Below are 27,851 nucleotides of genomic sequence, written 5' to 3'. Positions count from 1 at the left end.
GTGCTGTGGCATATTGACATACTGAGTTACTTTTTTTTTCAGCCTGTCATGAAGATTGTATAGTTTAAGCATATTCTTTAAATCTCTTGTAGTGTATAAGGCACATTCTTAATGAGCAAATGAACTGTAGCTAAACAGTACTTTCAGATGTCTTCATGCTTCTGTCAAAGATCGTACTGATGTAGAGGCAGCTGATTTAGAGAAAAATCTTTCCATTTGAAACTTGTTGCTCGAGACCCTCATGTATTAATGCCTGCCCTGCTATATAGTGTCAGGGAACAGGTTCTGAAATGATGGTATATGTGAAACATCAGTGCAAATTAGCTTTCTCTTTGAGCTCTGTAAACAGAGAATGTAAAACGAAATTTCTAGTGTAACCAAATTACTGAAGTAGTAGGAGTAAAAATATCTTATTCCTACTAGACTGCACAAAACCAGTGTTTACAGGATCTCTGAGGCCCAGATGTGTTTGGGAATGAGTTATATGATCAGCAGTACTTCTGCTGGGTTTTGAGTGTGGAAGTATGTGTTTACAAAATACATGTCTTACTAATGCACTTGTTTGGTTCCTGTAATGGGAAGCTGGAAGATACATAGTTCTTGTTTGCTTTTGACTGATGTTCCTGTGTGATGGGCCATACATTGTGAAGTTTGGATTTTCTAATACAAAAGATGCACTTAATGCCTGTTAATTGAGAAGGTTGGCTTGATACAGTCTTTCAACTGCTTTAGATAGGCCACACCAGCTCCAAGATTCTGCATCAGGAATTCAGTCTGCCTGGTGTTAGGCATAGCTGGGAAACAAACAGTGTAGTCTTTGAGAGGAGAAAAAGTGTTATAGTATAGAAGTTTGCAATTAGTCAGTGGCTGCTGTGTTTTTAATAGAAAACCTAATTAAGCAATATTTTTAAAAAATCAGGTGCTCTGTGGATGTGTATAGTCTTAAATCCCCACTGCAAGTTGGAGCAGAAGGCCGGTTGGCTAAAACAGCTGAAAAAATGGAACAGTGTGGATGTTTGTCCCTGGGAAGATGGAAACCATGGAAATGAGCTGCCCAATTTAACCAATGCTTTGCCTCAGGGTGCAAATGCTAACCAAGGTGAGCCTAAATATATGCACTGATTGCAACATATAATATAGCCTTTATTTTATATACTATAGCCTTGCAGAATTCAGCACATTTCCTGGGACAAGTAACTTTCTTGTTGAGGATTGACCAGCCAAATCTATTTTCACTAATACTATCCTTGCAGAAAGGATAAACAGAAGGGGTTTTGTGCTGGGACTGCAATTTTTTCAAAGCAAGTATTTGTGTATAGTTAAATCTTCTAACTTTTCACTTGGTCCTTCTAAATACTTGTTGCATGAAAATTGGATGTCCCTGAAGTATGTAATGTAAAAGCCTGTTGTTTCTTTACTTAAAAATCATCTTATATCCCTTCTGCTGTTGGGGTTTTTATTTTGTTTGCAGTTACAAAGCCTTTGATCCTTACTTAAAGGGAGATCTGTTGTAATGACATTAAACTGAGTGAATGAGAAACTAAAGCAGCTATCTGTGGGATGTGCTCTGTACGTGCAGTCTGCATTGACAAGTGGGGGGGTGCAGAGGCAACACTGCCTTCTTGGAGGAGGTGTCTCTTCTTACTCAATATCATGCTTTCTAATTTAAAACATGATTATCAAATCTGACAGAAGCCTTCTCCAGTCATCTTCAAGCAAAGATTGTTACTTTGCTAATAACTGAGGAAGATGAAGGATATTTACCTGGGGAAAAAACAAAAATAAACCCCTCATAATCATCAAAACACGCAGTATTTTGATACATATTTCATATAATCATGATAAAATTAAAATTAAATGCTTGTGGGAGGTGACAGATTTGGACTTAGATGGGTTTTTCCTTGTTGCTTTTTCTTGGAAGATGACCTCTGAAGGAAATAGACTTGGTTCATTTTTAAATCTTGCAGCTAGCTGGGGACATAAGTTCATTCAACATATAACTTCCTACAGAGGTGTTTTGCTTTCTGGATCTTGTGATGTTCAGCCCAACCTGGACAGGCTTGTAGCAACTCTGACACGGCATTTCAACATTCATAGACACAGTACCATGTCAACAGAGCACTTTTGCCATAGGAAGATATCCAGTAAGGATTATGTCAGTCCCATGGCCTCAGTACTTAGCTTTCTTTGCAGTATTTATACATGTTTATGACAAAATTATACAAGTGCTCAAAGTTAATATCACTTCTCAAAGAGAACAATTAAAACCCTTTCATGTGATGTTTATCTGTCCCTCATCCTAGTAGCTCTGGGTCTGGGAAGGAGAGAAGCTGGGGATGCTTGAGTAGCTGTGTGCCATATACTTTCTAGTTTGTTTTTAGAGGAGCTCTGTATATGCTGTTTAATAACTTTCATCTCTAGCTGTTTCCTTTGCAAAGTCCTATTTAGCATTAGCTGGTTTGTAGGTCTCTCTGAATGCAAAGTGAATGGCACACACTTTGTCTGAGCTGTTGGGTAATAGTATGTGAAATATCATCTGTGGTCTGCTCCTTGCGGAGCCAGGCAAGGCAGGTTGCCATAAATTGGGGGTTGGTGAACAGGCAGAAGATGAGAATACTGTGAATGACTGATTCGCATATGAATGAGCAAAAGCTGATGCAGCTTTCTGATCATTCTGAAAATGACAGATTCATCGAACAGGCGTCATCGGACAGTGTTCACTCGAGCCATTGAGGCATGCAATCTGCACTGGCAGGACAGCCACTTACAGCACATTATCAGCGGTGACCTATACACCAACTGCTGTTACCATGACAACAATGAAAACTCACTCTTTGACTCTCACGGGTGGCCCCTCTGGCATGGTAAGTGGCTAAACTGGAAAGACAAAAGTCATGTTTCCATGACTTGCTGCTTTGTTCAGTTTCTATGGCATTATTTTGGGGGGATGGTGGGGAGATGAATGAAAAGCTTGGCAAAAAGAACAGAGGCTCCCTTGAAATGCTGTCTCAGAAGTAGTCCTTTAAGTCTCTCTTGCATAGTTTTAAAACAAAACAAAGAAAAAAGCTCTTTTGAGTAACCTAGCAAAGCAGGACATTTTAGACATGGAAGCATTGCTATTCCTCAATTATCATCTTCTCCATTTTAGAACATGTTCCTACAGCCTGTGCGAGGGTGGATGCATTACGATCTCATGGATACCCACGAGAAGCACTGAGGCTATCAATAGCTATTGTTAATACGCTAAGAAGACAGCAGCAGAAACAGCTGGAAATGTTCCAGGCTCAGAAGAAAGGTAAATGTGGGGAAGAGGGAAGGGCAAAGGATATGGTAAGGTGACAATAACACTGGACTGTAACTCTGCATGAGAAAACTGCTTTTGAAACTAAAGCAAAAGAGGTGACTTAACTCCTCCATTCAAATGACCATAGTGGCAATGCCACATTCTGGATGTCAGAAGGGTTTTTTTTAAGCTGGGTTGTGAGCTCTACAGGGCAAGGGCTCTGTTCTGCCTTCTGCAATATGTCTGACATGATGGTGCCTTTATCCCATTAAGGCTTTTTGGTTACACAGTGTAAATATTCATCCTGTGTAATTTATAGGCTTTTAAACAGAGCTTTGCATTTGGCACATCAGGTATTTAAAATATATTTTTTTCCTCTGACGTATAATTTAGCAGAGCTATATATTTCTGAGGTGGAAGCCTAAAGAGGACATTGAGGGTAACAACAAGGCAAAGTCTGCACTACAGAAATTCATCAAATTTGGCAGTTTGTTCTAAAAGTCTCTTATGATGCTTAAAACTTTAGTAGATTCACATTGCTGGAAATGAGATTTTTGAAACATTGGCTTTATAAAAATTTCTGTGGTGTCCCTCTGAGCACTACCCCTATTTTTTGAAGGAACATTCTACCAAAAATAATCCTGCACTGAACTTTCTTATAAGTTTGAAGAGGTAGTGGAAGAAGAAAGGGATGACTTTGTGGTTAAAGAATGCATGTGGGAAAACTGGAATTACATTCTCAGCTACTACAAGAACACCTTTCATTCAAATTTTATTTCAGAACTTTGTTGCTACTCTTAACCATGTGTATCCTCATGCATTGCAGGTAAAAAATATCAGTGTGAAGTCATGTGTGTAAATTTTTCAAGTCTATGTGCAGGTGTTTTCCCAGAAATTTCATTTAGAATTTGAAGACAAGGTAGACACCTAACTGGAAAAAAAAAAATAGCTGGCAGTTCCTATCATCTGCCTCCATTTCCATTTCGCACTACCCAAGGAAGAAGTTTTGAGTACTATTGTGGGTCCTAGATTTGAACAAAACTTAAAAGCACTTTGTATTATTACTTAGGAGAATTTTTCTGAGTGTTTTTATTGTGGAATATATCTTTCCTTAACATGTGCTTCCTTAAAAGCTTTGCGTGTTTCCCAGCTTCTCAGACTGGGGAGGTAAGAAGGGAGGAGGCTATGCCAGTGTGTGTATGTGTGTGCATACTGCTGACAGGTGGTGAAGGGTCTGCTGCAAGTGTGCTGGTCCTAGTACTGCTTCTTTTCATTCTCAGTTGCTAATGCAGTATCTAGACATTCAATACTTCTGTTAAGTTCCTTTCCCTGTGAGCAGTTTCTATAGCTGTCAAACTAGTATTATGCTAAAAATTGTGTATGAAGTGCAATTCATCCTACCCCAAAACAAAGAGGTTTTTAATTTCTGTGTTGTTACTGCTTTGTTTGTTTGTTTGTTTTTTTCTCTTATGTTTGGAATTTAAAAATATTTTTAATGCTGCAAAATATGCTGGTCTTCTCTATAAGCAGATTAATTCTGCAGCTACAGTTTCAGTTCAGCAACCGCCACATGCTTCTACTTAGCTTTCATTCATGTGACTGATCTGACGTCTGTGGAACCACTTGCATGATTTAAAGTTAAATGTCTATATGAATGGAGGACTGAAGCCTTTGGCATAACATGAGTGAAGCTCATAAGTAGATATAATAGATGAAATGGAATATAAGCAAGTCAGAAGTCACTGATATTAATCCTTTTTGGTAATACTACATGCTTCTGCCTGTCGTCTTTAGTACATGCTATTTCTTAGTAAGACAATTACTGTTTTTAATATTCATATCAGTTGATTCTTTAAAAAAAAAGCCACCCTCCTGAACACTCAGTCAACAGTGTGGCTGTGTTTCACTTTGTAGCCCCACATGTTTAAAGATGCAAGAAGCAAGCTTTGTGAGTATACACATGGTTACTTAGAAAGAGGGCACTTTGTGAATGAGAGAGAGCAGAGGCAGGTACAAGTCAGTGTGCAATAGGCAGAGAAACAGAGCATCCATAATGGCTTGTATACAGTTTTTTAAATGGTCACCCGTAATGCAACCGACCTCTCATAGTTCAGTTGCGTATGCGTCTAGGAGAAAAAAGTTGGGAGTTGTAGTCAAAAGGGAGCTACTGCCATAAGATTCTTAGTAAAAACTAAAAAAGGGATTTGTGAAATCTCTAACCTCTGTTACCACAGCAACATTTCCTTAATTAATTCATTGTGCTAAACAATTTTTTCATGTTATAACTGATTGATGGATGAGGGCTACAAAAAAAAGTATCCATGAAGGTATTTGTTGACTGAATCTTTAGAATGACAAAAAAAAAAAAAGCACATTTTCAGAAGAATTAGTGGTGTCAACTAAGAAATTTCAAAAGATACTGCAGTTGAAATTTTTGACTCAAAATGCACTTTGCTAGTGCTCAAAATGTTTGGCCTTTGTCCATTTTCTTTTTTTTTCCTCTTTTAACATATTCACAAAGGTCAATGAGTTCAGCCTGAAAGATAGTATATTCTCTTTCTGAGCAGAAGCTACTGGAAATACTTTGAATTTTGTACCAAGAGCATTTTAATCAGTTTTACTTCTAGAATTGTTTTGAGGGGCTAACATGTGCTCTCTTTCCCTCCCTTCTCCCTCCATCTTTTCTGTCACAGAACTTCTCCACAAAGGAGTAACCTCAGTAACTAATCTTGAAGGTTGGGTGGGACACCCTTTGGATCCGATTAGCACCCTTTTCAGTAGCCTGATGGAAGCCTGCAGAGTGGATGATGAGAGCTTCCATGGATTCTCAGACTTCATGGGTAAGGCCATGAAAAGGGAGCAATCTTCTCTAAGTCTTCAGTAACTGGAGGCATTTTTCTATCTTGACTTTCTATATTAAATATGAAGCCAGTGTCTGTCTTTATAGTATAACTCATATTTGCATACTCATACTGTCCTGGTTTTGTATGGGATAGAGTTACTTTTCTTCCTAGTAGCTTGTACAGTGTTGTGCTTTGGCTTTAGTCTGAGAATAATGTTGATGATAACACACTGATGTTTTAGTTGTTGCTAAGTAGTGCTTACCCTGATCAAGGACTTTTCAGTCTCTGGTGCTCTGCCAGTGAAGAGGGGCACAAGAAGCTGGGAGGGAACATAGCCAGGACACCTGACCCAAACTAGCCAAAGGGGTATTCCATACCCCAGAACATCATGCTCAGCATAGAAACTGGGGGAAGTTAGCCAGAAGAAGCCAATTGCTGCTTGGGAACAGGCTGGGCATCAGTCAGTGGGTGGTGAGCAATTGTACTGTGCATCACTGTTGGTTGTTGGGTTTTATTCCTCTTTTTATTTCCTATTATTATTTATTATATATTATATTTTACTTTGTTTCAATTATTAAACTGTTTTTATATCAACCCATGGGTTTTACCTTTCCCTGATTCTCCTCCCCATCCCACCGGGATGGAGGGGAGTGAGCAAGCAGTACTTAGTTGTGGTATTTAGTTGCCGGCTGGGGTTAAAACATGACAATTCCCTAAGAAAACACAAGGGAGAGAAAATGTTTAAAGTAAAATTTTAAGTTATATGAAAGCACTTCAAAAACTACCAGTTACTCATTCTTGAAGACAACTCCATACTTGATGCTTGAAATAAAACCAAGTAAGACTTTATAGAGCAACCCTCTCCACATACATTGTTCTGTCCTCTTTTTGAGAAATTACAGGAAATCACAGAGTTGTTGAGGTTGGCAGGCTCTTCTGGAATGTTTTCTTATTATCAGATGGAATTTCCTGTATTTCAGTTTGTGCCCATTGCCTTTTGTCCTGTCACAGGATACCACTGAGAGGAGTCTGGCTCTGTCTTCTTTACATTCTCCCATCAGATATTTATACATGTTGGTAAGATCCTCCTGAGCCTTTTCTTTTCCAGGCTAAACAATGCCAGCTGTCTCAGTCTCTTATATGGGAGATGCTCCAGTACTTTAATCATCTTTGTGGCCCCTCACTGGATCTACTCCAGCATGTCCATGGCGAGCCCAGTACTGGACAGGGCACTCCAGGTGTAGGCTCACTAGTTCTGAGCGGAGCGGAAGGATCACCTTCCTTGATCTGCTGGTGATGCTCCTCCTATGCAGTCCAGGATGTTTTTTGACTTCTTAGCTACAAGTGTATATAGTAATTCAAATTGATGATGAAACAATTTATAACATGCATGGTCTGTAAAGGTTATGAATTGGAAAATAGTGTTGCAGTATTGATATACAATTTAGGACAGGATGTGTATGCCTATTTTAACTTAAGCATTTGCTTCCCAGGAGCTTAACTGATTTATTCCTTATTCTCAATCTCTTTCCACCTCTATGTTAGTTTCTTATCACCTTCTGTGTGGTCAGAAACTCAATTCATCCCTCTACTTACAAGTCTTTTATATGCACATCCCAAATCTTCTTGGGGCTTTGCCTCAAAACCCATTTTATTCAATTAGATTTTCTTCAACAGACTTCTAAACCCATATCCACAAATTCTGGAAAAAACATTAATTAAAAGAAATCAGATTCTTTGCAATTAGGAAAAAAAACCCCCCACAACAAAAAAACAAGGCCATGAAATAAAAGTAGTGTGTGTGTTGAAAAGTAAATTCTCCCTACACACACATATGCAATCTACCAAATGCATTCTGCCTTCTTATTTGCTGCAGCTGTCTATCTCCTTTTTGGTGGGTTGATCCTGGTTGGATGCCAGGTGCCCACCAAAGCTGCTCTATCACTCCCCCTCCCCATCTGGACAGGGGAGAGAAAATATAACAAAAGGCTCATGGAGAGATCACTCACCAATTACCATCGTAGAATCATAGAATAGTTAGGGTTGAAAAGGACTTTAAGATCATCTAGTTCCAACGGGCAAAACAGACTCGACTTGGGGAAATTAGTTTAATCTATTACCAATCAAATCAGAGTAGGGTAATGAGAAATAAAAACAAATCTCAAAACACCTTTCTCTCACTCTTCCCCTGCTCCAGCATGGGGTCCCTCCCACAGGCTATACTTCTTTATGAACTGCTTCAGGGGTCCCCCACAGGGTCACAAGTCCTCCTAGCAAACCTGCTTCAGCACGGGCTACTCTCTCCACAAGGCCGCAGGTCCTGCCAGGAGCCTGCTCCAGCATAAGATTCTGACAGGGTCACAGCCTCCAGGTGTATCAACCTGCTCTGGTGTAGTGTCTTCCACAGGCTGCAGGTGGATATCTGGTCTACCATTAACCTCCATGGACTGCAGGTGGACAGCCTGCTTCACCATGGTCTTCACTAGGGACTGCAGGGGAATCTCTGCTGAAGCACCTCCTCCCCTTTCACTGACCTTGGTGTCGGCAGGGTTGTTTCTCTTATATATTCTCCCTCCTCTCTTCCAGCTGTAATTTCTGCACAATAACTTTTTCACCTTCTAAAATATGTTATCACAGAGGTGCTACCACCATAGCTGATGGGCTCAGCTTTGGATAGTGGCTGATCTATCATTGGGTCTTTTGGATACTGGGGAAGCTTCTCATAGAAGCCACCCCTGTAGCCTCCCTGCTACTAAAACCTTGCCATGCAAACCAAATACATCCTTACTTCTGTACATTACAACTTTTCTCAAACTAGACTGTAAACTGCTAGGGGTTGGAGTAGCATTTTGTCATATGGTGTGTCTCTGAAGTGCCTAATGAATCAGTAGTACTCCACAAGCTTCGCCTGTGTGGAATTTACAAGTAATCTTTACTAAAAGTTGCCCTTCTAGTGTTAATAGAAGTCAGAAACATTATACATGTTTATCATAAATACAACTGTAACAAATAAAAAAGCATGAAAAGAGCTCTAGGAAACAGGTTGCTTTAAAGTTTTGTGGAGTTCCCAAGTCTACTGTATTTGTACAATCCTAATAGCTTCATATGAAATCTATGCAGGTATATAAGCATCTTCCCTTTCCACTTCTATAACATCAAAACTTTAAGGAGATATGGAAATGGGTGGGGAAAAAAATTGAAACAGATCGTCCAATTTTGGCCTTATTACACAAAGCTGGAGAAACTGCCTTTCTCCAAATCATGCAGTTTAAAATGAAAACTTTTTTTTTTTTGAGTAGTTTTTTTAAAACTGAATTGTTTTGTATATTTCTGCCATGTGGAATTGGATCAGGTAGTTCAGATTGAATCATTTGATCTTGAGATTGTGCTAGTAATTTAAATAATTTTTAAAAAACAAATACTGACAGAGGAAGCATTTGTAAATATGGCATTATAGGCAGATTATGGATTAGAATGATTTCCTGATGTGTTGTTCTTTGTGTCACCCTTTACAGAGAATGTGGGGCAATGCAAATCTCTGGAGTACCAGCACCTGCCTGCACACAAGTTCTTAGAAGAAGGGGAATCTTATTTAACGCTGGCTGTGGAAGTAGCATTAATAGGGCTGGGACAGCAACGAATAATGCCAGATGGCTTATATGCACAAGAGAAGGTTTGTCGAAATGAGGAGCAACTCATTTCTAAGCTACAGGAAATTGAATTGGATGATACTCTGGTGAAGATTTTTCGAAAACAAACAATCTTCCTATTAGAAGGTAGCTCGATGTAGATGCTCACTGCTTCTTTAAACTGTCTTCACTTATACAAGCCCACTGAATTTAGTATTCCAGTGGAAACTGCCTTACATACTTAAGATGTTTTCTGATGTAGAGCTCCAGTAAAATTTTATTTCCAGTCTCTTATGAGAATCAAACATACTTCAGATATCACATGACTGTAGAGATAAGGAATCTACTGATTTATAAGCCTTTCATTTTAATTTTTGTTGCATTTTGTTCTTTAGATTTGTTGCTTGTCATAATCTCAATTATACAACCCAAGCTCACAGTTAAATAATATAGATATTAGTTATCATCAACAGTTCTCAGGTAGCAAATTTCTAAATGTCACTTGTATCCTGAAAAAAGACTGGCAGCTTAGTAAATGTATGAGGACTTTTACCTCTGTTCCCAAGTGAAGAGCTCAGAAAATTCACTTAGAATTACTGGGACAGAAATATAACATTTTCTTTGTACCAATTAGGAAAATTACTTGCCTCTGAAATTTGTATCATACATGAAAATTAAAATATATATTCAAATATTGAGGCTTAAGGCCTAATCTTATGACTAAATTTGATTAAGACAAATAACTTGTGTTTGGCAATTAGCCAGTATATTGCAATAAAATCTGCACCAAAAAAGTGCATGCTTTTGCCTTAGCTTTTAAAAAGGCTTAACATACAACACTTAAGCCTCATGTTCAGAGAGTAGTCTTGTGGGTTCTAAGGTTGTCTTTCTAGTTTTGGGGTTTTTTTAAATTGAAGAAAAAACTTTAAAGGAACCAATTAGCTAAAGGCACGGTCCAAGTTTTGAGTGCTTGCTCAGGGGATGGTGGGGAGTGTGATACTGCTCTAGATAAGTTGTGAAGACTGCTACACGGAAGTCAGGTTTTGCTTTGTTTCTGTAAGACATTTTTCTTTTAAAACTACTTCTTTAATGGAAGAGACACAGTATGTTGTTTAGGGTTCAGCTTTGAGTCACTATTATTGCCCCAGATCCTTAAAGACTTTGGTACCTACTGATGGTGCTATTTGAAACTGCAGAGAAGCTGCACCATAGGGAGAGTTTCCATTATGGTCTGGCTGTAACCGCTGCTTTATGGCCTTTGGAGAAGAACAGCTGCTTACTGGATCTAGCTATTAACCACCATAGAGAGATCCTATGAATTATAAAATCAATTCACTCCATCTATTTACTGGTAAGGATGTTTTATGAGGAAAAGGCAGGATTTCTATGTTCTCTGATACTTCTAGTTTACTGATTTGATCACTGATACTCTTTTTGTTTTCTTAGAGTAGTAAACAAGTGATCATAGCAGGAAAATTGCTAAAATAACTACCTATAACTGGTGAGCAGTGTGCAACCATGGTTTTGCATTACTGTGTGCTGAGAAATCTGGCTTTTCTTCAATAGCTTTAGTTTATTCCAGGTTAGACAGAAACTGCCAGCTCACATGGAGGAAAAACTGTGCAGTGATTTAAGATCCTAATCATATCAAATGTGTTTTTATAGTTAAAGTCCTGTAGATATAATAAAGAAAGCTTAATCCAATATTAAGCTGATTTCTATGCTGTTAATGCAGATTAATGTATGCTGTATGTAGCTACTATTTGAATGTGTGGGAAAGCAGAACGTAAGACTGTGTTGCAAGAACTGTTCTAATTTTTGCTCTGCTGCTAGGTTAATGGCAGAATATATTTTAATATAAATGCTTTGTCACGTATTCTTTGTGTCCTACCCGAGTTTCTGTCTGGACTGCCAACAATATACATGAGATGGCTTCTTTCATTGAAGCAATGCTAGCTAGTTTTGAATGGCTTTCAACTTCATTTTAAATGATTGAGACACACACTGTCACCTACTTAATCTTCATTGACGTTTCCTTTGTGATCAGCCCGTCTTCAGAAATGCCCACCTATGGAGCTCAGACTTTCTTAATGCCTAGTGATTTTTATCTTTGCATTTTGAGGGTGCATAGGGATTCATGTGCACAATATAACCATGCAGAGGCAAAGCTAGGATTATCACCTTCTGCTTTGGCATACCATAGACTTGATGCATGAGCCCCATGGAGTCTTGGGACCATTCTGTCATTTGTATGTGCACTGGTAGTGTGCTTAATACTATACAATTTGCAGTCTGTCTTCTTGTCTCAAAGAATATATGGTATTTAATATACTTGTAATATATTTCACAAAAATATTAATGTAACTTTACCTTTTGTAGCACGAACTGTCTCTGAATACCAATTCTAACTCAAGATTTAATGAATGTTTTTAAAGGTCCAGAAGTTGGGTTTTAACAGTCTGTAAAGACTGACATTATCTTTCTTTCTCTTTCCCACAGCTGGACCATATAGTGGTTTAGGTGAAGTCATCCATCGAGAGAGTGTTCCAATGCACACATTTGCCAAGTATCTTTTCACCTCTCTCCTACATCATGATGCCGAATTGGCATACAAAACTGCACTGAGAGCCATGCGGTATGTATTCACAAGTCATCTAGAAAGAGCACAAGTAGTTTGGAAAAAGGGAAAAGCTTGGTAATCAAGACCATATTTTTTTCTAAAAGAAGCATTGTTCCCTTTAAGGAGAAATTACTTTGATTCTTTCATCTGTAAGAGCAACTGATGTCTGTAGTAACTACAGTATAATAATTTATAAATGTACAATTAGTGTTTGTTTACAACAACTGTAAAATAGCATTCTATGTTACAAGTCCTTATAAAATTCCAGTCTCGGGGCATGTGGTTTTGTGTTAAAAGCTTTAGTGTGTGTCCTCTTACTGATTTGGTTGTGTGTGCGATGGCAGTGACAAGGAAATGAGGAAAGAGGCATCTCACCAGCAGTCTCAGGATCATCTACTGCTTAGCAGATGATAAGACTATTTGTTCTACCAGCCTTCTTTATAAATTAATTCTCAGTGATAGATTTGAAACCATATGGTGTGGTCTGAGCCAGTACGTTTTTCTTGTGCTTCATAAATAAGCAGTCTTGCGCCCTCCTGGGTGAATGTTGGGATTTAAATGGAGTATGTCATATGACAACAAAATGTCTGACTTGCATCCCATTTGTCTTCAGTAATCAGGGAAAAAGATGTTTCTTACGGAGTGCTCAGTGTGTGTTGGCTTTATCTCAGGGCAGGCCAGATTATTCATGGTGGCTAAGAAGGGCCTTCTGACGGAAGTTTCAAGGGCCTAAATGATCAGTGATAAATCTCTGTTGTCCACATACAGTGCAGGGAAGAAACTGGTCCCATCTGGATTGTCTGGTCACTGTCAAGAACTTGTACTAAATGACAGTTGAAAAAGAATAGCCACAACTGAATACTAAAAGCAATCAAGTCCCAGATTTAAAACAAACAAACAAACAACAACAAAAAAAAAAGTGTTGGTTTTTCCTGGTCATATTATCAAGAATGATTACAGAGTGATTGAAGGACACACTATCCACATAAGTAGCATTCAGCTTCATTAGAGAGGTTGTGTCATAGTGGTTTCGAAGTGTATATTCTGGAGCTAGTTTCGTCAGAAAACTAAATGGGGAGAAAATAATCATAGAATCATAGTTAGAGTTGGAAAGGACCTTAAGATCATCTAGTTCCACCCCCCCTGCCATGGGCAGGGACACCTTTCACTAAACCATGTCGCCCAAGGCTCTGTCCAACCTGGCCTTGAACACTGCCAGGGATGGAGCATTCACAACTTCCTTGGGCAACCTGTTCCAGCGCCTCACCACCCTCACTGTAAAGAACTTCTTCCTTAGAGCTAATCTAAACTTCCCCTGTTTAAGTTTGAAGCCATCACCCCTCGTCCTACCACTACAGTCCCTAAGGAAGAGTCCCTCCCCAGCATCCTTATAGGCCCCCTTCAGATACTGGAAGTCTCCTATGAGGTCTCCACGCAGCCTTCTCTTCTCCAGGCTGAACAGCCCCAACTCTCTCAGCCTGTCTTCATATGGGAGGTGCTCCAGCCCCCTTATCATCCTCATGGCCCTCCTCTGGACTCGCTCCAACAGCATTATGTCCTTTTTCTGTTGAGGACACCAGAACTGTACGCAGTACTCCAAGTGAGGTCTCACAAGAGCAGAGTAGAGGGGCAGGATCACCTCCTTCGACCTGCTGGTCACGCTTCTTTTGATGCAGCCCAGGATACGGTTGGCTTTCTGGGCTGCAAGTGCACACTGCCGGCTCATGTTAAGCTTCTCATCAGCCAACACCCCCAAGTCCTTCTCCACAGGGCTGCTCTGAATCTCTTCTCTGCCCATCCTGTAGCTGTGCCTGGGATTGCCCCGACCCAGGTGTAGGACCTTACACTTGGCTTGGTTAAACTTCATAAGGTTGGCATTGGCCCACCTCACAAGCATGTCAAGGTCCCTCTGGATGGCATCCCTTCCCTCCAGCGTATCAACCGAACCACACAGCTTGGTGTCATCAGCAAACTTGCTGAGGACGCACTCGATCCCACTGTCCATGTCGCCGACAAAGATGTTGAACAAGACAGGTCCCAACACCGATCCCTGAGGGACACCACTCGTTACTGTTTTCCAACTGGACATTGAGCCGTTGACCACAACTCTTTGCGTGCAACCATCCAGCCAGTTCTTTATCCGCTGAGTGGTCCATCTATCAAATTGGTGTCTCTCCAATTTAGAGACAAGGATGTCATGCGGGACAGTGTCGAACGCTTTGCACAAGTCCAGGTAGATGATGTCAACTGCTCTGCCCCTATCCATCGGTTCCGTAGCCCCATCATAGAAGGCCACCAGATTGGTCAGGCAGGATTTCCCCTTAGTGAAGCCATGTTGGCTGTCACCAACCACCTCGTTGTTTTTCATGTGCCTTAGCATGCTTTCCAGGAGAATCTGCTCCAAGATTTTGCCAGGCACAGAGGTGAGGCTGACTTGTCTATAATTCCCTGGGTCTTCCATTTTCCCCTTCTTGAAAATGGGGGTTATATTACCCTTCTTCCAGTCATCGGGAACTTCACCTGACAGCCATGATTTTTCAAATATGATGGACAGTGGTTTAGCAACTTCATTCGCCAGCTCCCTCAGGACCCACAGATGGATTTCATCAGGTCCCATAATTCCGTGTTCAAAGGACTAAACAGGAGTGCATACATAAGAACAAAACATAGGTACTATCAGGTCAGGCCAAAGGTCTACTTAGCCTGGTTGGTTGTTTTTTTTTTTTGCCTCCAAGAATGTCTAATAGTGGATGTTAGGGAAGGAGTCTAAGAAATGTGAAGAGTGACCTTGCATACTGACTGCTTATGATTAGAATTTTAAGAAATAGATTGAGAAGACAGAAGTACATTACTGATAAACTGTTGAGAACATTCAAATATATGATCAGAAATCTGTGGGAGCCATCTAGGTACACCCCTTTTCTTTCATTGCAAGTTAAGTGCATCAATAACCCTGGTCGTACCAGATCAGCAAGATAGATAGTAAAAATGTGTGGTGTGTGGTTATGTGTGGTGGGGTTTTTTTGTTTGGTTTTGTTTGATTGTTTGGGGGTTTTTTTAAGATAAAAAGATCCATTTTATAAAGTAGACTTACGTCCTTGTATTTATTTCCAGTCATTACCCTGAAGTGTTTCTCAAGAGATCATTTCTGGGAAGTTTTCCTTCTTAAACTAAACTACTGAAACCAGCAGCTTTGCACAGCACACTGAATGCTTCAGTGAGCATGATGGCAGAATGCCATTCCTCTTGAAGAAGGATTTGGGCTTTCCCCAGAAACAAATCATAACTGAAAACTTCTTTTCTGGAAGTGCCCTTTCTCAACTGGAAAAACAAGCAAGTCACTGAAAGATCCAAATGATGAAATCTCTAGTTAATCATGGGGAGCTCCAGCCATCTTTTGGCATGAAGCTGCTATCTTAGCCAAAGAAGTTACTTCTCAAACAGACTGCTATAGTCTGTTTCCATCTGGTAAAATCACAGGAGACATCAGCATAATCAGGGCTGTTCTCCATAGCTCTCTTGGCATCACTTTAAAAGGCAGATGAAAGTTCAGCTTTTTTATATTATTTATTTATTTATCTTTAATATATTTTTTGCATATATTTGGCACTCAAGAAATGTGGACTGCTGTCTTGAACTGTGGTGATGGCAGATGCAGATACTTCCTATTCCATGCCTGTCTGCATTCCTTGGCACTTCTCAAAAATTCTCATAAAGAAACTTGGTTGCTCTTTCCAGTGTACAAAGCACTCCTGATGCAAAACAAATTAAAAAACTAACTAAAACTAAAGATTTCTTTGAGAGGGAGAAAGAAGAAAGCAAACATGAAGATTTAACGTCTGTCTCATGTTTGTGAGGTGGAATATATCAGAAGAAGGAAATTTGAGCATCCCTTCCTCCATGGCTAGGGTAAAATATTTCCGCATAGAAATCTGTGCAGTTGCTCATGCTTTTAGAAGTCGAGCATATTTCTTTCTTCACCTGAACATTTATCAAAGAAGTTAACTTCCCAAGACTACAGCTAGTTGCTCTCCAGACATAAGTGTTTAGTGTCAGTCTACACACAAGTCTACATGGGTCACTGACCTAAGATGGCAACTCTGGACTATTTTGTCTCTCTGTATTCAAAATCATGTGTTGCTGTTTAATTTTTTTATTCCTCTTTTAGTGTGTGGAACACTCAGTGTGAAATCAATGGAATCTGAGACCATAAGGCCTTTCATGCATGCACCTCAGTTCTGCAAGGACAGGGTTCGCTTTCCTTGATGGTCACTTCTGTCTACAGTTCTCTGCTTGCGGCATTGAAACATATGGAGTAGAGCATTGGAGAATGTGGATCTGTGGTGACCTAGTTGACTGCTCACTTGGAATCTGAACTTGAATATTTAGCTTAATTTGGCTGATACCTTGTTAAGCCTGAATTTCAACCTAGGCTTTGGGAGTCAGACTTTAATGGTGATGTTTAATCACAAAGTAGCTTTGCTAAAACTTAGCTAAATAATTGATGTTCTAAAGGGAAAAAAAGTGAAGAATGCTAAATCTGCTTGTTATTGTTATGATGTTCCCTAATCTTCCCAAAATTGTGTGAAAGCCACCAATTCACAACAGTATTTCTTTTTTCACAGCAAAGGAACATAGAAGCTGGCAATGAAATTCTAAGTGACAAGATTTCCCCCAAACAGCTTCTTTTTTTCATGCTCTTTGTCTATTTACTGTTACTCATAACCTAAAAATCCTTTTTGCATTATGTAGTTGGGTTTTTTCCTGTTTATTTGAACCATTTAATAATGAATCATTTTTTCTTCTCCCTCTCTCTGCTTGGAAAAAAAATCAGCTGAAGAATTTATATCTATTTTATTTTTAGGTATATAAAGCTATATAAAGAGGTGTCTCAGTGGTACTAGGGAAGAGATTTGACCTGATACAAATCAAAAAGGTCTATTTTTCATATTAGCATGCATTATCAAATGTTGGTAGGTAGAGTTTAAGGGCCTTAAAAACTAGTTCATATTTTAACAGTAAAATGTCCTTTTGGTGTGCCTGAAATTATTGCAAGGTCAAAATCCAAATGACTTGTTGAATATCCCTCTCCCTTACTTTGAGCATCTGCAAGTAAAGAAAAGTATATTCCAAATATCAAATATTGGAAGACGTTTCTCAGTATGATGGAGAACTACTCCACTTTCCTTTCTGAGGGCTATGGTTCAAAGACTGAAACAAGGCGAGAGAAAAAAGCTTCAACTCTATGGATGATACAGAAAGTCTCTGCTGCCTTGGCTAATGGATGGCTTAATTGTCCTGTGAATTCCTACAGATGCCCACTGATGTAGGCAAGTTTGGCAAATGGACTTTTAAGATTCCCCAAGAAGAGAAATGGTTTTCAATACCTTTATACCCAAAACTACACATTTCATAAACAAGGTCAAGTGTTCTTGCAGCTTTAGTTTTGCTTATGAGTAACCTAATATAATAATGATATAATGAAAGAGGATTTCTTCCTTATTTCAGGTTGCTAGTATTGGAATCTACAGCTCATTCGGGAGACATGTCCCGCCCGCACCACATTGCATCAGTTGTTCCAAACCGGTATCCCCGCTGGTTCACCCTAAGTCACATCGAATCCCAGCAGTGCGAGCTGGCATCGACCATGCTAACAGCAGCCAAAGGTACATTGCTGTCAGTTACATACTCGACTAAATGTACGCTTTTAATATTACATGTAATAAGCACAAGTTTGGGAATCCAAATCACAATCTGACAGGAGCTTGAAATGGGAACAACAAACTGAACTGACTTAAACCTGTCAATTTTCTAGCAAAGTGGTTAAACTAGCTAGATGGTAGCCAGATGGGCTTGAATTGACACTTATGGGACAGCTTTTTGTTCTGACACACGATATAGGTTATGAAACCCAGGAGTGGAAAAATCACTTTTAAATTTCACAAATCGGGATTACTTTTGGGCATGTACCATCAGGCAGGCACTAGAGGAGTTTGTGCTGTCTCGTATCTTTCGTTCATGCAATTTAATTATGGCAGGTCTATAAAAAATGAAATGTGTATAACTGAAATGTACTATTGCATAGCAATGGCCGGCTCAATTATAATGCATTTCTGGATGTTTTGGGAGCTTGTTTTGTTTTGGTGATTCTGTTCACACTTTGCAGGTGATGTTCAGAGGCTGGAAACAGTGTTAGAATCCATCCAGAAAAATATCCACTCCTCATCACACATCTTCAAACTTGCCCAGGATGCATTTAAAATAGCAACACTCATGGACAGCTTGCCAGACATCACTCTTCTGAAAGTTTCTCTGGAGTTGGGACTTCAGGTATTTCCCTCATTCATTATTACTGCAGTAGAAGACAGAAATTTTACCCTGCATTGGTGGGTACAGCTCTTTAAGTCACTTGGGAACATACCCTCTTTGGGCTCTGTCTGGAATTTTTAGTTTCCATTTTCTGATGCAAAGCACAGTTGACTGGTAAACACAGAGCAAGGATCTGCACCTTTGTACCATTCGAGTGGAAGAGAGAGCTGGGAGCAGCTGGCTGCAGGGGACTCCTGTTCAGGGGTGAGAGGGCTAATACAATAGGTTCAGGAGTATATGTAGGGATGGCTAGAGAGCAAAATTATTCTGCTTGCCAGAAATGCACTTTTGCAGATCTTTTCCATGGCCTTGAGGGGTTTCTTATCATTCCTCCCATCCTTTCCTCTTTTCCTTCAAATGAGATTTGGTAGGTGCTTGTTAAATTCCTGGAGAAAGCCGAGGTCAACCATAATGACCTGTTTCTAAGGCAGACTGTGCTAACAGCAGCCCTCTCACTTCCTTCATAAAATACTTCACTCCACAAGCTGCAGGATGGTCATCTGCATCAGACTCAGCTTGACATGTGCAAGAACCTCAGATCAGTTTTCAGGCTCTCAGGAGAGACTTCACAAGCTAAAAAGAGACAGCTAATTTTTTTAGGTATCTGGAGTAATATTGCCTTACACTGATGAATCTTGTAGTTTACACAGCTCATTTCAACAAAAATAAATCTCTCTATCCCTCTTCAGGGAGTTCTTAAAAACAATAAAAAAACCCAAACAAACAAAAAATGCAAAGAACAGAAAACCATTTATTACTTTGCTTCAGTAAACAAAGCTCCAAACACTTCTGGGGAAAGGATATTATTCCAGTTGCTTCTCATGCCAAAGAAAGGTACTATTTGCCTATTCTAGACTTTTAGAAGCTAAAGTCTTTAATCAGAAAGCTGACATTGTGTGCCTTGTTAGCCTTTCTTATTCCCATGGTTGCTGTGGAAATCTGTTTCTCTTATGGGTAGTGAGATCTTCTGTTCCTCTAGAATAAGAAATTCTTATTAAAAAAAATAAATCCATCAGGACAAAGTCAAGGTTATTCTCTGTATTCTCTGTGGAAGAGAGCTTAGCTTTCAGATAAGCTATGTAATTCCCAGGGGCTTCTTGTCATTTTCAGACTTACTAACCTGTTGAGAAGCTCTCTTCAATTGATAGCACAAATCTTGGATAGAACTTGAACAGATCTGGAACTCCCTTTTAAGAAGAGGTGGCTCAAGAATGTATTGAGCAGAAGTGAAATAGTTCTTTGGCTACATGCCCTACAGTATAAATTAACTTCAGCTTCTCTGTGGTCAAGACATCAATATATGCTTTATTTGAAATCCTTGGGGTTTTTTTTATCTTCAGTAAAGGGTTCCTCTCTTAGTGCTCTCAGCTTGTCAGTTTAATCAAATGAAAGGTACCTAATTCCAGAACAGTTCAAGTCAGGAAACTTTTTCAGGTCAAAAACTAGATATAGTATTGTTATTTGCTCTCAAGTTAGGACTGTCTATACTGGAACTGCTATTATTATGCCCACTGTGCATGCTGAAGGCTCTTGTGATTGATGATCCTTTTACAGACCACCACAGTGAGGGAAGTCATCAGAGAAGACTTTCAGAGTAGTCATTCAGGCCTTTTCTTTTTGTGTGTGTGTGTTTTTTGGTTTGTTTGGGGTTTTTTTTAACCTCCTTCCCTCCCTCACAAGTAGCAGAATTCAGTCCATAACCCTCTATTTTTTTCTTGTATTCACTCTACTTAGGGGAATCTGAAAATTCGTCTTGGATATTGGAAGTGTTAGCCTTCAGTTTGTGTGTGCATTGATACAGGAAGTCACCTAGACTCTTTCTCTTTGATGGAGAGAATAGGACAGATACTTGCACTGCAAAGAATTTTGAAGTCTTTCTTCCAGAAAGACTTCAAGCAAAGACTGGTTCCATAATTTGTTAGCCATATTTTAATATTTTAAAATATGTTGGGTTGTTCCTTGCAGATCAATTTACTTTCTCTCAAAATGCTGTTTTCCAATCTAGCACTTAAAATACTGTTTAGTCAAAATGATACCACGATGTCTGAGGCCAACAAAGCTGGCCTTATGTTGTAACTTTGGGTGATGTACAACCAGTGTCCAAGCTCCCAAGGTGTGAATGTTTGGAGGCCAGCATGGGCATCACTGCTGGTTGTTTAAAACCAGACTTCTTAAAAATAATCTGTCATTTGTGCTCCTCAGCAGTCTTTCTATCTTCTTAATTATTCTATCTACAGCTTAGGACTAAAGGAGGTGGCAGGAATAACAAATATGACACAGGGCTACATGCCACTTTGAAGTCACCTTAGGATCAGGAGGGGGATATGGGTCGAGAACCCTCTTACAAATTTTGCTGACTCCAAGCTGTTTTGTGAGTGCATTTTACAAGTTAATATGTAATGATCATCACTGAAAGCCCTGACTGACCTATTATGCTCTTTGTTTAATTACTACAAATAGTAATGCCACAGTATGATCAATGATATTGTAAGGGGAAAACTATTTGCTTTCTTCATCTAGATGTCTGTGGAGTCTGTCCAGTCAGCTGAAACGAGCTTTCCATGAAACTTCCATGCAGTGTTCATTTTACTGCATGAACATATTTGTCCACATTTTGAGAAACAACATAGGCAATAACGGCAAATGATGTAAAATACAGGCACTGCAATCAGAGCGTATAGTCCTTTTTCTATGATTCTGATGGTTTTATGATGGAACTTCTTTGCAAGGACTTGTTCTTCAGAGAGCAAAATCATCTCTACGACTTGCTAATAATATCTGGATATATCTAGATGTGTATATATATAACATTGCAGCATAAGCAGCCAGTTAAATCGCAGTACACTCTAACTCCTCTCTGTATTGTTGAAGTCAATGAAAAAAATGCAGATGGGGGAAAAATTAGATGGGTTAGTTTGCTCAACAAGAGTTGACATGTTTTGTGGTGGGCTGATCCTGGCTGGATGCCAGGTGCCCACCAAAGCCACTCCATCACTCCCCTCCTCAACTGGACAGGGGAGAGAAAATATAATGAAAGGCTCATGGGTCAAGATAAGGATGGGTAGAGATCACTCACCAATTACCGTCACTGGCAAACCAGACTCGACTTGAGGAAATTAATTTATTACCAACCAAATCAGAGTAGGGTAATGAGAAATAAACCCAAATCTTAAAACACCTTCCCTCCACCCATCCCTTCTTCCTGAGCTTAACTTTACTTCCAATTTCTCTACCTCCTCCCCCCAAGCGGTGCAGGGGGACAGGGAATGGGGGTTGTGGTCAAGTTCATCACACATTGTTTCTGCCACTTCCTCCTCCTCAGGGACAGACTCCTCACATTCTTCCCCTGCTCCAGCGTGGGGTCCCTCCCACAGGAGACAGTCCTCCATGAACTTCTCCAATGTGGGTCCTTCCATGGGCTACAGTTCTCCACAAACTACTCCATCATGGGTCCTTTCCATGGGGTGCAATCTTTCAGGAACACACTGCTCCAGCATGAGTCCCCCATGGCATCACAAGTCCTGCCACCGAATCTGTTCCAGAGTGGGCTCCTCTTGCTCCACAGGTTCACTGGTCTTGCCAGGAGCCTGCTCCAGTGCAGGCTTTCCATGGGGTCACAGACTCCTTCGGACAGCCACCTGCTCCAGCATGGGGTCCTCCACAGGCTGCAGGTGGATGTCTGGTCCACTGTTAAACTCCATGGGCTGCAGGGGGACAGACTGCCTCATCGTGGGCTGCAGGGGAATCTCTTTTCCAGCACCTGGAACACCTCCTCTCCCTCCTTCTTCACTGACCTTGGTGTCTACAGAGTTGTTTCTCTCACATATTCTCACTCTTCTCTCCGGCTACAATTGCTCCTGTGCAATAATGTTTTCCCCTTCTTAAATATGTTATATCACAGATGCGATACCATCATTGCTGACAGACCCGGCCTTGGCCAGTGGCAGATCCGTGTTGGAGCCGGCTGGTATTTGCTCTATTGGATGCAGGGGAAGCTTCTAGCAGCTTCTCAGAGAAGCCACTCCAGTAGCCCCGCGCTACCAAAACCTTGCCACAAAAACCCAATACACACTTTAAAGACTAAATACTTATAGGGAGGAGACACAATATAATTCAGTTTGGATAATTGGTTATTGGTTGGGCTTTTTTGTAGTGTGTTTTTTTTGGGGGGGTTGTTCCTCTCCCCAAATAAAACAAAGTTTCTCCTCTGGCCTTGAAGGACCTGTAGTTGGAATTACTCTCTGTATGCTTTTCTAAGATAGTTGAGCTCTATTTGTCAAGTCTTTTGACATATCAACTAAAAAGAAGTAACAGAGTGGAGAGGGCAAGAGGCTGCCTTTTTGAACCTCAGTGTATTTGAGTAACTTGAATCCCTAAATGTTGGTGTATTGTCTTCATTTTGCAATAGGATTAATTTGTATTTTATTTGTGTTGTTTTAATAGGTGATGCGGATGACGCTGTCAACACTGAATTGGCGACGGCGGGAAATGGCGAGGTGGTTAGTAACATGTGCAACAGAAATAGGTATGTTTTGAGATGCTTCTCAAGGGCTCCTGCTTTTTTGTCAGCTAATCTTAGAGGGCTTGATCTTGTTTGTCAGCACCCAGGCTCTGTAAATGTCTCCCACTTCCTGTTCATCTATAAAATTCCTTTGGTTAGAAGACATTAATTATGGCAATGATGAGTAGGTTTTTTGAGCATGTGATAGAATAAGCACAAGCCAAGTGAGATAATAGTTGAGTAATGCAGTGTGACTTCTTTCCCCTGCAATGTAGGGGCATGCATAACCTCATGAGAAATACCCCAGATTTCTCCTTGTCCCCTCCACATTGGGTTTGGGTTTGAGGCTGCAGCAGAGAAAAGGCTCATGGTTATGGGCTGTTACACTGTTCTACAACTTTGCTTGCACTTTGCTTGGTGAGGCTCCAAAAAACTGATGAGAGTGCTATCTATCTGGTCAACTTTGGGGAAGAGGAACCAGAAAACAGGTGAATGAAATGCCGAGGCTGTCTCTGTGTGGCAGACCATCTCATGAAGGGGCAATCATTGCTTGCTGTTTGTTTTCTTGGTTGTTTTTTTTAAAGCCCTGGGTAAATCCAAGCTTAGAGCGCAGTGCATCTTTGTTATGTGGCTATGACATAGTGCAGGCCTCTCATCTGCACTGGAAAGCAAACCAAACACTAATGCACCCATCCATGTAAGGTGAAAATAAGGTGGGAGCAGAACTAGCTTCATACTTAGAGGACTGTAGTGGGAGAATAGTGCACTTGGCAGGACATTATGTTAATTTTGGGGTTTTGCCATAAATTTCTTGTGTGTTTTGATGAGGCATCCCTTAGCTTCTTGTCCTGGGTTTGGCGCTGAACCCAGGACACTCCTCTGTTCTGATTTGCCATCTGCAAGATGAAGATACAGAATCTGAAAGTGAAGATGCGAGCATTAAAAACTGTGGTAGTGAGGACAATGTAAGTACTATGATAAGGGAGCAATTTTAATTGCCACTAAAGGTATTTTTGGAAAGTATGCTTCCCTACTGTATTTACTACTTTTTCATACATCTTGAGTTTCAGAACTTTAAAGGATTGCTGCTGCTTATTCTCTGGGAATTTAATGTTAGTAGCATGGGAAAATACAGCTTGCCTTTGTATGCCCTCAGCCAGAAAATTGTTTGTCTGCAAATTTTCATGCAATGCTCTTGTTCTATTGCTTTTACATCTTTGCTAAGATAATTATTACTGAGGCTATCTTGCAGATATTAGTTCCTGGGTATTATTTTGTGCAGTTACATATTGGCAAATAAAATGTTGGGTTTAATATTGCTTTAAATTAGTTTGCATACTCTAATAGAAGCATCCCATAAGAAAACTTTAATGTATTCTTGAGACTTAAACAGATTCCTTGTTTTATCAACTTGATTATTTAAATGAAGATCTGGTATTTTCTGACTATGCTGAATTTTTGCACAAGTGAAGGGGTGCACAGGAAACATCAGAGTCCTATGGAGAAAAGGACCTCTGAGTGTGGTTTAGGTGGGCTCACAGATGTGTGTAAACTGCCTCTATCAATAATAAGACACTCTAGTTGGCTATAAGACTCAATTCATGGAACCCATTAGTCACTGTTTCCCCCTTCTTCCCCACCACCACACACATGTGCCAGGAATAAAGTGATACTAAGGAAAATATCTATTTTGGGTAATATCCAGTAGTGCATATTGCTCAGAGTATTTCCCTTATAAGGAAATTCAGGTGCATATGAATTTGATACAAGATGTACCTGAAAAGCCTGTTGGGAGGGAGTGGGGGTTAGGATTTTTTTCTTTTTTTTTAAAGTGTGCTTAACATTAAATTCCATGGTGTTCTATTAAATGAGACATTTAGTATGCTTTCATATTCTTTTGTGCATGCACTCACTGTATCTTGAGATGCACACTGAGAAAGGAAGTTAAAATTGCCTTTTAAGTGTTCAGTGTGAGGGCTGCTTTTGAGTCATGTGATGAGACCAAATAAGCCAGAACTTGTTATCCAAATTGTCTTAGATAAATAGCTCTGTTGTCATACCAGGAGATTAAAGTTATCTTGCAGGCTTTTTTGTTATTATCTGCATTACAGTGATTGCTACAGAGTTTGCACAGTAGACTTTGTTTTAATGTCCTTTTCCAACCATGTTATCTGGTTTAAGCCCTTCTTGCCTGAAGCACATCTCCTTGGATGTACTGGCAACCTCTTAGACTTTGAAAATGTAATCTTTTGCTGAACCCTAACCATTCTATGATTCTGTGATTCTATGATTCTGTGATTCTATGATTCTATGATCTGTATCTGCTAGGTTTTATCAGTTGTGGCTGATCCTTTCTTTCTCCCCAGGTGTTTATGCACTGGATAGTATCATGCAAAACTGGTTTACACTTTTCACTCCAACAGAAGCTACTAGTATTGTTGCTACAACAGTGATGTCCAACAGCACCATTGTCCGTTTGCATCTGGACTGCCGTCAGCAGGAGAAGCTGGCCAGCAGTGCTAGGACGCTTGCTCTACAGTGTGCTATGAAGGATCCTCAAAACTGTGCCCTATCTGCACTGACCTTATGTGAAAAGGATCACATAGCTTTTGAGACCGCTTACCAAATTGTTCTAGATGCTGCTACAACCAGCATGAGTTACTCGCAGCTTTTTACTATAGCAAGATACATGGAGCACCGTGGTTATCCCATGCGGGCGTACAAGCTGGCCACTTTGGCCATAACGCATCTCAACCTGAGTTACAATCAGGACACACACCCTGCCATTAATGACGTTCTGTGGGCTTGTGCACTCAGCCATTCCCTTGGGAAAAATGAGCTAGCAGCTATAATACCTCTGGTGGTCAAAAGTGTCAAATGTGCAACAGTACTGTCAGATATTTTGCGTAGGTGTACTTTGACCACTCCTGGCATGGTGGGACTTCATGGAAGGAGGAACTCTGGTAAGCTCATGTCATTGGACAAAGCCCCTTTAAGACAACTCTTGGATGCCACAATCGGAGCCTACATTAATACAACACATTCACGTCTCACTCACATCAGCCCGCGACACTATAGTGAGTTTATAGAGTTCCTCAGCAAGGCCCGAGAGACCTTCTTAATGGCTCATGATGGACACATCCAGTTTACACAGTTTACTGACAACCTAAAACAAATCTACAAAGGCAAAAAGAAACTGATGATGTTGGTTCGTGAGCGGTTTGGTTGATGAAAATGTGGAGGGGGGAAGGGGGGATTTGTTTTTACTTGAGCTTTGAGCCTGCCTTTGTATCCTTTTGAACTTAAAGGAACAGAGCCACACTGGTATTATATGTCTATCATTATATTTAGTTTGCAAAATGAACTGTCATGTTGTGAAAGTTTATTTTTTTCCCTTTTTTCTGTTTTGTGTGAGAGAGAGGTTAAAAAAGTTTTGGTTTACACTGAGTATATGTTGTCAAGTGGCAAAAGCCCACATCACTCTCCTATTCTTTTTCTACATGTTCAGAGCCTCAAAAAAAACCCAACATATATTGCAATGGCTTTAAAAAACAAACCAAACACCTCCATCTTGTGATAAGTACCTCGAATGGATTCAGCTTTACTCCTTTGTAACTCATCCTTACATTTCAGCATATTTAAACAAACCAACAAATGAAATACAGTTAAGAGGCTGACCACATGGCTTTGCAGTTCTGTTCATCCAGAAGCATGGCACACAATGCTTGTGCATGTGGAAACTTAGCGACTGTCAACATACATTCTCAGGGATTTATCAAAAAAAATTAAAAAAGAATGAGAGCATTTATTGTACTGTATATATATTCTAGTATATGTCTGAATATTGAAAAAATATAACATTAATTTATAAAAACAAAAAAATCTATGTAATGCAAAATACTTGAACCTGCAGTACCTTGATTTTAAACAAAAAAGAAAACCTATCTGAAGGATTAAAGTGCGCCTTGCTTCTCAGGTGGCGAACTATATGCTGGGCATCTATGCAGAGCCACCTTTTGGTTTGCATGGTTGGACTGGTACCTACTGGGGGAAATTTTATATAAATATATATATACACAACCCATGTATACATATATATGTATACACATATCCTTGTAACAGGCACTATAGTAAAGAGGGACAACAAAAAATACACAGCCAGAGCAGCAATCCCTAGCTGCTACAGTATGCCAGAATCAGGTTTTGTGCCACTTAACCTAGGAAACTTAGAGAAATATCCTTTTTGACACAAAAGGCAAAATGATTGACATGATACATTAAGCCTTTGCAGTGAGCTAATAATAAGCTAACCTTTGTGCACAAATATATATATTCTGCATAGGTATTTTGACTTTGTGCAGAACAAAGTTGTGTAGGTATAACTGTTCTACTTTTCCGTTTGTCTTTTTTAATATATTTTATTTTCTCTAGAATTGCTCGAACAAAAGCAGCCTTCTATCTTGCCTTGTCTTAATGCTTTAAAATAACCAAACTGGAGATCTAACTACCAAACCATTCATTATATTATTAAATACCAACTTTGGTTACAGTATAGTGTCTTTACTTTAGCTGATTGTTCTGTATCCTTGGTTTTTTTTAAAGCAGT

At 39.8% G+C, this 27,851-nt stretch overlaps 1 protein-coding gene across 1 annotated transcript in view; it reads left to right on the top strand.

The window, feature by feature from the left end:
- The window catches only part of LOC115618985 (zinc finger SWIM domain-containing protein 6-like), a 68,384-nt gene extending 41,869 nt beyond the window's left edge, over positions 1-26,515 (top strand). The window contains exons 5-14 of the mRNA XM_030511002.1: positions 920-1,099; positions 2,688-2,864; positions 3,149-3,295; positions 5,977-6,123; positions 9,642-9,902; positions 12,255-12,390; positions 17,884-18,041; positions 18,542-18,705; positions 23,188-23,269; positions 25,612-26,515. Coding sequence (XP_030366862.1) covers positions 920-1,099; positions 2,688-2,864; positions 3,149-3,295; positions 5,977-6,123; positions 9,642-9,902; positions 12,255-12,390; positions 17,884-18,041; positions 18,542-18,705; positions 23,188-23,269; positions 25,612-26,474 — 2,315 coding nt within the window. The 3' untranslated portion in view covers positions 26,475-26,515. The remainder of the gene's footprint in view (positions 1-919; positions 1,100-2,687; positions 2,865-3,148; positions 3,296-5,976; positions 6,124-9,641; positions 9,903-12,254; positions 12,391-17,883; positions 18,042-18,541; positions 18,706-23,187; positions 23,270-25,611) is intronic.
- Positions 26,516-27,851: the final 1,336 nt, after the last annotated feature.

The sequence above is a fragment of the Strigops habroptila genome, chromosome W (assembly GCF_004027225.2).
Source record: "Strigops habroptila isolate Jane chromosome W, bStrHab1.2.pri, whole genome shotgun sequence".
In the NCBI taxonomy this organism is placed as follows: Eukaryota; Metazoa; Chordata; class Aves; order Psittaciformes; family Psittacidae; genus Strigops; species Strigops habroptila.
Note: the sequence above shows the minus strand (reverse complement) of the source record. Positions and strands in the feature narration are given on the sequence as shown.